The sequence below is a fragment of the Bufo gargarizans genome, chromosome 8, assembly GCF_014858855.1.
Source record: "Bufo gargarizans isolate SCDJY-AF-19 chromosome 8, ASM1485885v1, whole genome shotgun sequence".
NCBI classification, from domain to species: Eukaryota; Metazoa; Chordata; class Amphibia; order Anura; family Bufonidae; genus Bufo; species Bufo gargarizans.
This window is the reverse complement of record NC_058087.1, coordinates 3,497,077-3,508,260: the sequence shown is the minus strand read 5'-3', so window position 1 is coordinate 3,508,260 and position 11,184 is coordinate 3,497,077. Positions and strand designations below refer to the sequence as shown.

The following is an 11,184-nucleotide window of genomic DNA, read 5'->3' as shown; positions in this document are numbered from 1 at the left end:
CTGCATCAGTCTGGCGGCATTCAGCCTCCGCACGGACAGGCGGACAGCTGAACGCTGCTTGCAGCGTTCGGGTGTCCGCCTGGCCGTGCGGATCCGTCCAGACTTACAATGTAAGTCAATGGGGACGGATCTGTTTGAAGATGCCACAATATGGCTCAATCTTCAAGCGGATCCGTCCCCCATTGACTTTACATTGAAAGTCTGGACGGATCCGTACGAGGCTATTTTCACACTTAGCTTTTATATGCTAATATAATGCAGACGGATCCGTTCTGAACGGAGCCTCCGTCTGCATTATTATGGGCGGATCCGTTCAGAACGGATCCGATCGAACGCTAGTGTGAAAGTAGCCTTAGAGTGCTGGTTCTAGAAAGAGATTGTCATGATGTCCGATTTTCATTTTTTACATACATAATGGGATAACGCCTTTAACCATTAGTTCACAAATACAACAGTTCTTCATAAAAAAAAAAATAAAAAAAAATGGGAATAAATAGGATGAAAATTAAGTCTCGCTGCCAGTGACCTTTCTTGGCTATTGTTGGAACTTCCACAGAAGTGAATGGCGAGAGACGTGCATGCTCGGCTATCTTTCCATTTACTGCAGCTGCAAGAAGGGGGCCCTGTTTAGGGATGAGCGAATCGACTTCGGATGAAACATCTGAAGTCGATTTGCATAAAACTTTGTTCTAATACTGTACGGAGCAGGCGCTCCGTAAATTCTGTTATGTTTTTCTTGTATTTTACTCTTTAATTTCTAATTACCCTTTTTTTGCTCCTGTTGTGAATGCGATTGCTGCTGTTATGCCAAAATTTCCCCACTGAGGGACAATAAAGGGATTTTCTCCTCCTTCTTCACATCTGCGGCACATAGATCCGGCCACCTGATTCAGCAGACAATGCTGGGAATTGACCAGACACAAACCGCAGCCTGCATTTTGTGTCCAGCTGATTCTCTGCATTTTGTGCTGGAATACAGATCTCCGCTAGACTCGATTATACTTAAAAGGGGTTGTCAGGCATTTTGTTTGTATCCGGCTGTGCCAGATCCGGAGAATTCTCTGATGGAATTCATGCTGCAGATTTTAAACTAGCCTTAGGCCTCATGAACATGAACGTATTTTCTTTCCAGGTTCATTAAGTTTGTTATGCAGACCGCAAAATACATACGGCCGTGTGCATGAGGCCTTAGCGTTTCCTTACGATGTCCTAGATGTTCTGAGTGAGTGAGGAATAGGGAGCAGAATCTCCTACCTCCATGTGTGGTCTATGGGCAGACATGATTTCAGCTAGTCTTTATCCACCAGTTCAGAGACGACTGAAGATTTTTGAGATGGAGCCTGCAGAGGGGAAAACTTCTAAAAAAAAAAAAAAAAAAAAAAATAGCAAATCTAAGTCAAATAAATGAGTGATAGCACTCGAATTCCCATGTATTGTAAAGGGCAAAATCGACAAGATAATGAGTCATGCCGCAAACTTAAACTCTGCACGTCAATTGACACTGCAGATTTTTTCCGCATCGCTTGGTTAAGCTTTGCCAAAATCTTATCCACTTTGCTGGTACTGTATAACGCTGCGGATTTTGCCAGTGTATTGGCCGTGTGTGAACTTACCCTTACATAAAAAGCGTCACCTAGATCTTTTTTTATAATTAAAAATATTACAGGGGCAGCAATCTTACCCGAGCAGCTGAACCATGGACCATAGGAACCCGTAGAATGGCGAAAACACTGAGTTCCATTGGACAGTGTTGTGGGCATGCTCTGTGACCTGTGTAGAGGTCATTGTACAAGGAGGGGGAGAAGATGAGCTATGACCATCACCTATAGTGTGAATAATGGATTGTGTGTGTGCGCGTGTATCTATTTATTTATATGTATGCCCATTATTGTAATCCTGCTGGTGATGAAATAAGATGATTGCTGAGAAATAATCTCTACAGAACAGAAAGTCTCAGCCTATGATGAAGAGTGAAAACTGGAAGCTTTCAAGATTTTTTTTTTAATACAGATAGTATCACAGAAAATAAATTTAACATAAAAAACGCATAAAAACAATCTAACGCATTAATAATAAATCATGAACAATAAGAAAAAAAAAGAAAAAATATGAATAATTTGTAAAATAACTTTTATTAAAGATGTCATTCTTTGAGGTCGTGAATCCATTCACAATGGCCATAGACGTTACACGGAAAAGATTGAGCCGTCACAGTTTACAATGATCATCATTTGGCGGGTGATCCTGCTTCTCATAAATAATCCGTAGGCTTAGGTTATATAAATACACTTGCACAGTTTGTCCTCTGAAGTAATGTCTTCCCCCCCTTTTCAAGTGTCAGGAAGATAAAGCTTCAAGTATAGAGGTAATGACTGGGGAGTAAAAACTCTGCATTAGATTTCCCCCAACTTCTTCATGATGGCGCTTTCGGCCGGAGCATTGGTGAATATGCTTCCCACGACGACGTGTGTTCCCCAGACACTATGGCGGATCACTTTACAGCAGCCCAAGTCCTCGACTCGAAATCCAAGGTGTCGATAACGTTCGTCGGTTTCGTAGAGCGTGTTATTTGTGTAAGGTCCAAAGTACTAATGAAAACAAGAACATGTAGAGACGTAATGCCTAAGAGAGTCGCAGATTTTCTCAGATACTATAAACAATGCAAGCTAAGGTTCTCATTGGTGAAAGAGCACAAATATTACTAATATATGGCATAAATAACAATCCCTTAACCACCTGACAGTTGGGAAAAGCACTTAACAATTCAGCAGCCCGAGCAGAGCTTGGGCAGCAGGGTGAAGGCTGCTTTAGCTACTCATATCTCAGGAATGGTAGCAGCTAGAGATATGGGCCTGGTCTCTTTTGAAAGCAATCAAGCTTTCAAACAAGACCCGAATCACAGCATTATCTTCACTTCATCGGGAGAAATCGAATCAGGAGTGAAATCAGTGAAACCCGCTTTTACTTTCAGGTGCATTCACTGCAATCCTGAACTAAAGAAAAAATAAAAAAAAGTTCTGACTGCTGGAACACAGAGGGGGAAAAGGCTACTGGCAATTATACTGCATCCTGAGAATCTATCAGAACGCAGGCCACTTGTAAAGTCAGCGATAATAATATATTACGGAACGGCAAAGTCAACCTGTCATAGCATTTCTGGATATTGCTATGAGGGAGAGAAGCTGAGCTCTGTGATATATTTATATGACTAGGAGCAGGATTTCTGAGTAAAAAAAGTGGAGTAAATGGACAAGACTCCCAGGAGAGACAGAAAGAGTCCTGCACACTTCACCCACACAGAGTATAATTGACAGCCTTCTGTGTACACACTTAAACAGTGTCAATCACTATTGGGCCAATTTATCAAACTGGTGTAAAGTAGAACTGGCTTAGTTGCCTATGGCAACCAATCAGATTCCACTTTCCAAAGGAGCTGCCAAAAATTAAAAGGTGGAATCTGATTGGTTGCTATGGGCAACTAAGCCAGTTCTACCTTACACCAGTTTGATAAATTACCCCATATGTGTATATCGGCTTAAAGGTGTTTTCTGTGATATTTTACCGGACTACCCAACCTCTGGCTGGAAGCAGTAGTGCCGCGGCCTTCTCCAGCTTTTCCTATACCATGTGATGTGTTCATCGGTCACAGGACCTAGGAGCAGCTCAGCCTCACAGAAGTGAATTGGGCTGAGCGCGATACTAAGCACAGCCACTATGTACGGTGCTTGGCGAGCACGGAGGATGCTGTGGCACTACAGTGAGCACCGGTGCCTTCTCAAACAGCTGATCTTGGGGGTCCAGGGGGTCAGACTCCCACCGATTTGATACGGAGGACCTAACCAGAGGATGGGTCCTCGGCTAAAATATCTTGGAAAAACCTGTTGATCAGGATTCTCACTGTCTCTACTACGAGTCCTGCCAGGATTTACTTTAAGGCTACTTTCACACCTGCGTTAGGTGCGGATCCGTCTGGTATCTGCACAGACGGATCCGTTTGCATTAATTTTTAAAAAAAAGTCCTGACTTACATTGAAAGTCAATAGGGGGCGGATCCGTTTTCAATTGCACCATATTGTGTCAGTGAAAACGGATCCACCCCCATTGACTTACATTGCAAGTCAGGACGGATCCGTTTGGCTCCGCATCGCCAGGCGGACACCAAAACACTGAAAGCAGCGTTTTGGTGTCCGCCTCCAGAGTGGAATGGAGGTGGAACGAAGCCAAACTGATGCATTCTGAACGGATCCTTATCCATTCAGAATGCATTTGGGCTGACTGATCCGTTTTGAACCGTTTGTGAGATCCCTGAAACAGATCTCACAAACGGAATTCAAAACGCCAGTGTGAAAGTAGCCTAAGCCTGCTTCAAATCATATAAACCTATACATCAAAGATTATCACCTGACAGGTTCACCATAAAGGGAGGGCGTCTTGCTGATGTGATCAGCGCTCTTCCTGCTGGGAGGTTAATGCTGAACCAATCAAGTGTGCTGCTCCACTGCTGCTCCTTTCCCCTCTGACAGCACACAGTAATGGACAGCGGCTGCAGCTGCATCTACCCCCTCCTCCCTTTCTTTCTTACAGCAACAAAAGTGAAACTCACTTAGGATAAAACCACATACAGCTCGACAGCTGCTCATTTGGTTTAGTAAGAATAACCAAAGACTAATTTTTTTTATGCTTTGTAGACATAATAAAGGCCATACGTGACTGTAGGTGGGGGCAATGTGACGGGCAGAGTCCGAGGCGCCAGGCAATCTGTGCCTACAGCTGTAAACTCCAGAGGCGTTCTCACTTACCGCCAGTCCTGATGATGGGTCAATGAAGTCTGACCAGTATCCTTCAGATCTTAGGGCATAGCAAATTTCCTTGGCGCCATTAATAAACTAGAAAAAGGGGAGGGGAGAAATAGAACAAAATCAATGAACCGTCATGACTTAGGCTGGGTTCACACCTGAGCGTTTTACAGCGCGTTCCTACGCGCTGTAAAACGCTCAACAAGGAGAAACCAATGATTCCCTATGGGAATGGTTCACACTTGGGCGTTTTACAGCGCGTACGATCGCGCTGTAAAACGCCCGACGCTCCAAAAAGTACATGAGCGACTTTTGGGGCGTTTGTGGCCATAGGACACTGTAGTGAATCACACAAACGCGCGTCAAACGCGCGTTTACTATTACAAAAACGCGCATAAAAATGTGCGTCAAAAACGCGCGTTTGCGCAACGCTCAAGTGTGAACCCAGCCTTAAGGCAAAAGCAAACTTTATTTGAAGCAGGATGCTAGCGCCCCGGAGGGGAAGCCGTGTAGAAAGCATAAAATAAATATCACCTAAAACGGCAGGTAATGATATGTAAAGCCACTGACACGATTACAACTAATCATACAACATGTAGTCAAACTTCAGCTTTGGAAACGTTCCCAGGTTTGTGGTTTTACTTGGAGGGAGATAGACGATGAAAAACGGTGTTAAGCTTGTGTGTTAAGTGACAGACTATCTTACATGGGTCAGATGAGCCTAAGGGGCCAAAGAAACATCACTCCTCATGTAAAAGAAAGGTTTGCCTCGCCCATCTGACTTGTGCGCCTACAGCCCCTATGCAGACCAATGCGTCTCCATGGGAGCAAACTCTTTGTAGTCTGAATGAGAATTAGGGAAAGAAAGGATCACTTCAGGATCATACAGCACTGGGTTTATCGTGTGTTACCATGAAATCGCACCGCTCTGCATGGGAGCTGCATACACAAAATGAGAAGATTAACCATTTATGTTTACAAGGATTTTGAAGCACGAACAATAAAAAAGTGGTTGCAACGGAAGGGATCTCAGGAGTCCACTTTAACCCCTTCCCACATGAACACATACATGTCCGTGATGGTGATCACATGGGGCACAGGATGAGCACCCACGCCATCACCCACTAGACTACGGTGGTGATTGTCTACTGCCCTCCAGTACTAAATCTCTGATCCTGGTTGTTTAACCTCTTCTGCGCCGTGACCAGTACAGGCTCCGTCACCTCACCACCAGCCGTGGCACTGTGATTCCAGGGACTGAATATTTCATACAGTCCGTAAAAAAGGTCCCCGGGTATCCTGTTAGAAACACTTTAATAGCTGCCACGCTTCACTTCCATGCTAGCAGCATGCCCCTGTTAGGGGATTCCTTAGGTATGCCCCATTAGATGCCTAGGAATGTGACATGACCAGGCCGTAATGTAAAAGCATAAAGACAAATTACATTACATTTAAATACTAACTGCCTCCTTTGCTGGCCTTATTCATTTTTCCAAATCACATTATGCAATGGTCGTTTCCAGGGGTTGCGACCACCCTGCAATCCAGCAGTGGTGGTCGTGTTTGAACATTATAGGAAAAAGCGCCGGTCTATGCATGTTCCCACAGTCCTGGCCATCAGGGGGACGTGCCTTTTCCTATAGTGTGCAAGCATGACCACTGCTGCTGGATTGCAGGATGGCCGTAACCATGGATACAAGCAGTGTATTATATGGTGGAAAAATGAATCCAGCCAGCAAAGGAGGCAATATGGACAATCACAATACATTAGTAAGTGCCTTGTATTAACAATTCTCTACATGATAAATGCCATTTGCTGAAGTGAGCCAAGATTGTCTTGGTTATGAAAGAGTTAACAGAAGCTGGTATTTTGGAGAATAATTAACGGGAGAACCTGCCCTCATGTATTATCTTACAGCCGCTCTCTAGATCTGTGTCGACAGTCACTTAATAAAGACATCAACTCATGTGATGCGAGTGCGGCGGGTTCAGCGCTATTGTAACGTAACCTCATTATTTAGTAAAGCCTCCGCTCTCACAAAGACACAGAAGCTCTGGCAACCCTCTCCGCAGAGCTTACATCTGACAAGCAGACACCATCACGGCGGTCAGATTGGAGTTGACAGGGAGGTGACGAGCTGAGAAATATGACAATTAATGCATAATTAGACCACATTACAACTGCAAAATGCAACAGACCAGAACAAGCCCCCGAGACGAGTCGCCACCGAAACAAAAGGGGCCTGATCTAAGGATTTCATCTTCATGCCGATGCTGCAAATGTTTCCTAGCAGAATAGTTCAGACGTCCAGAGCGAAAGGAAACGGAGCCGTATAAAGACCAGTTGATGGGTCCGCATGTGGACTATATGAGCGGCCTTCACCATATTATGCTATGTGACCAATAGTCAAATGTATCAAGAAACATCTCGCAACTGGACGGTCAAGCCCCTCCAGATCATAGGGAGCCCCACCAGGCAAACCAAAACACACGTGATGCATGGAGATATACCTGCAAGAATAATATTGGAATTTTTTTTTATTGTTGCAGACGTATATTCATTCACAATCACTCATCACGCCCTTTTACTTGTTCACTTGCACTAAGCACGCATCACGTATCACTGTTCTCTACTGTATGAGAACTGTGTTCTTGTTTAAACCCTGTTCTTTCTTTGCTTTTCACTGCGTTGTGCAACATTCAGACTTTTTTCCGGTTTGATGCATATAATAGAGATTATATATATGGTATATATCTATATATCACTCACTCACACACGAAATGTGTCAGCTCATTCCCCTTGGAAGAAGCCATAGGTAAACACGTCTCATGATTTATAAGAAGTTGGACATATTTATATAGGATATTATACTGTGTTGCAATTACAACTTCTATGTATGTGATACGGAGCCCTCTTGTTATATGTGAGCCACTGTTTTTACTATTTTTATGCAATATGAAATAAAGTTTGATCTTTTATATTAGGATAATTTTTGGGTATTTATGTAGACTATATACCGTATTTTTCGCTCTATAAGTCGCCAAAGCGGGAGGAAAATGTCCTATGGGGCGAATACTAATCAGCACTTCTATTATGGAAGCCCTCATTAGTACAGGAGGACCAGGGAGTGGTGAATGCTGCAGGCTCTGTACTCACCGCTTCCTGGTCTTCTCCTGCAGGCTTCTCACACTGTACTGTGCCCTGTGCACAGCGTAAGGACATCAGCGCTCTGTGACCTCACGCTGTGCAACGCTGGGTCACAGCACAGCGCAGCAGGAAGACCAAGAAGAGTGTTGGATCTCATGGGGGGGTCTGATCTAAGGTCTGATTGGGGGGTCATTCACATTGGGGTCTGATCTGAGGTTTGAATGGAGTCTTATTAACATTGGAGGTCTGATTTGGGCTCTGAGCGGAGGTCCGATTAACCTCTTCAGGACACATGACGTACCGGTACGTCATGTGTTGTTCCGATCACTGCCGCCCGGCTGGCAGTGATCGGAACAAGGTGCCTGCTCAAATCATTGAGCAGGCACCTAGGCTAAATGCGCGGGGGGTCCCGTGACCCCCCATGTCGGCGATCGCAACAAACCGCAGGTCAATTCAGACCTGCGGTTTGATGCGCTTTTTGCAGTTTCTGAAACTTTATAATGTCCAAAATATATATGTTTTTCCTCCCCCTGCACCCCTGAATGATATTATGTGGGTGGGTGGTGCAGGGGGAGGGTTGCGGGCGGTGCGGGAGGCGGGATTGCGATCCGCCGCCCGCCTCCCATTGAATAATCGTTGGTGTACAGTGGGTATACCAGGGTGCCAGCAAATTGCTGGCACCCTGGTATAAAGGGCTGACATCGTTGATGCGATGTCAGCCGTTTAACCCTTTCCATACAGCGGTCCGTACGGACCGCTGTATGGAAAAGGTTAGCAGCGCAGGGAGCTCCCTCCCTCTCCGATCGGGGGGCACAGCAGCCCCCCGATGGAGAGGGAGAGAGGCCCCCAGGCAGCCCCCCGAAGCCCCGTCCTCACCCTTCCCAGTCTGCAAAGTTGTGGCAGACGGGAAAGGTTCCCATGGCAACAGGACGCCTTCTCAGGCGTCCTGCTGTCCATGGTGCTGAACAGATCTATGCTAAAGACATAGATCGGTTCAGTGTAATTAAAATACAGTACTATATATTGTACTGTACTGTATTATACAGACATCAGACCCACTGGATCTTCAAGAACCAAGTAGGTCTGGGTAAAAAAAAAAAAAAGTAAAAAAAAAAACATTTATCACTGATTAAAAATGAAAAAAATAAAATTCCCTACACATGTTTGGTATCGCCGTGTCCGTAACGACCTGATCTATAAAACGGTCATGTTACTTTACCCGAACGGTGAACGCCATAAAAATAAAAAATTAAAAACTATGATGAAATTGAAATTTTGCCCACCTTACTTCCCAAAAAAAAGTAATAAAAGTGATTAAAAAAGTCGCATGTACGCCAAAATTGTAACAATCAAACCGGCATCTCATCCCGCAAAAAATGAGACCCTACTTAAGATAATTGCCCAAAAACAAAAAAATATATGGCTCTTAGACTATGGAAACACTAAAACAATTTTTTTTGTTTCAAAAATGAAATCAGTGTAAAACTTATATAAATTTTAAAAAAAAGTACACATATTAGGTATCGCCGCGTCCGTATCGACCGGCTCTATAAAAATATCACATGACCTAACCCCTCAGGTGACCACCGTAAAAAAAATTAAATAAAAACTGTAAAAAGCAATTTTTTGTCATCTTACGTCACAAAAAGTGTAATAGCAAGCGATCAAAAAGTCATATGCACCCCAAAATAGTGCCAATCAAACCGTCATCTCATCCCTGCAAAAAATGAGACCCTACTTAAAGGGGTTGTCCAGGTTCAGAGCTGAACCTGGACATCCCTCCATTTTCACCCCCGCAGCCCCCCTGACATGAGCATCGGAGCAGTTCATGCTCCGATGCTCTCCTTTGCCCTGCGCTAAATCGCGCAGGGCAAAGGCATTTTTCTGAGTTCCGGTGACGTACCGGGGCTCTCTATGGGGCTGACAGGCAGCCCGGTGACGTCACCGGCACTGATGGGCGGGATTTGGCTCTGCCAGTAAAACGGCTAGGGCAGAGCTAAAGCCCGCCCCTCAGAGCCGGTGACGTCACCGAACACACTGCTGGGCGGAAGTTACCGCCCGGCAGTGTGTTATTGTAAACACAAGAGCCTGTGCCCTGCGCGATCTAGCGCAGGGCACGGGAGCGCATCGGAGCATGAAATGCTCCGATGCCAGGCTCAGGAGGGCTGCCGGGGTGAAAATAAGGGTATGTCCGGGTTCAGCTCTGAACCCGGACAACCCCTTTAAGGGCTCTTTCACACCTGCGTTCTTGTCTTCCGGCATAGAGTTCCGTCGTCTGGGCTCTATGCCGGAAGAATCCTGATCAGTTTTATCCTAATGCATTCTGAATGGAGTGAAATCCGTTCAGGATGCATCAGGATGTCTTCAGTTCGGGAACGGAACGTTTTTTGGCCGGAGAAAATACTGCAGCATGCTGAGCTTTTTGCTCCGGCCAAAAATCCTGAAGACTTGCCGCAAGGCCGGATCCGGAATTAATGCCCATTGAAAGGCATTGATCCGGATCCGGCCTTAAGCTAAACGTCGTTTTGGCGCATTGCCGGATCCGACGTTTAGCTTTTTCTGAATGGTTACCATGGCTGCCGGGACGCTAAAGTCCTGGCAGCCATGGTAAAGTGTAGCGGGGAGCAGCATACTTACCGTCTGTGCGGCTCTCGGGGCGCTCCAGAGTGACGTCAGGGCGCCCCACGCACATGGATGACGTGATCACATGGCACGTCATCCATGCGCATGGGGCGCACTGACGTCACTCTGGAGCGCCCCGGGAGCCGCGCGGACTGTAAGTATGCCGCTCCCCCGCTCCCCACTACTACTATGGCAACCAGGACTTTAATAGCGTCCTGGCTGCCATAGTAACACTGAATGCATTTTGAAGACGGATCCGTCTTCAAATGCTTTCAGTACACTTGCGTTTTTCCGGATCCGGCGTGTAATTCCGGCAAGTGGAGTACACCTGCTCTATAAAATTACCACATGACCTAACCTGTCAGATGAATGTTGTAAATAATAAAAAAATAAAAATAAATAAAACGGGTGCCAAAAAGGTATTTCTTGTTACCTTGCCGCACAAAAAGTGTAATATAGAGCAACCAAAAATCATATGTACCCTAAACTAGTACCAACAAAACTGCCACACTATCCCGTAGTTTCTAAAATGGGGTCACTTTTATGGAGTTTCTACTCTAGGGGTGCATCAGGGGGGCTTCAAATGGGACATGGTGTCAAAAAACCAGTCCAGCAAAA

At 45.3% G+C, this 11,184-nt stretch overlaps 1 protein-coding gene across 1 annotated transcript in view; it reads right to left on the bottom strand.

The window, feature by feature from the left end:
• Positions 1 to 2,113: 2,113 nt before the first annotated feature.
• MMADHC (metabolism of cobalamin associated D) overlaps positions 2,114 to 11,184 on the bottom strand; it is a 35,182-nt gene continuing 26,111 nt past the window's right edge. The window contains exons 7-8 of the mRNA XM_044304879.1: positions 4,800 to 4,886; positions 2,114 to 2,588 (exon numbers count right to left, since the gene is read on the bottom strand). Coding sequence (XP_044160814.1) covers positions 2,394 to 2,588; positions 4,800 to 4,886 — 282 coding nt within the window. The 3' untranslated portion in view covers positions 2,114 to 2,393. The remainder of the gene's footprint in view (positions 2,589 to 4,799; positions 4,887 to 11,184) is intronic.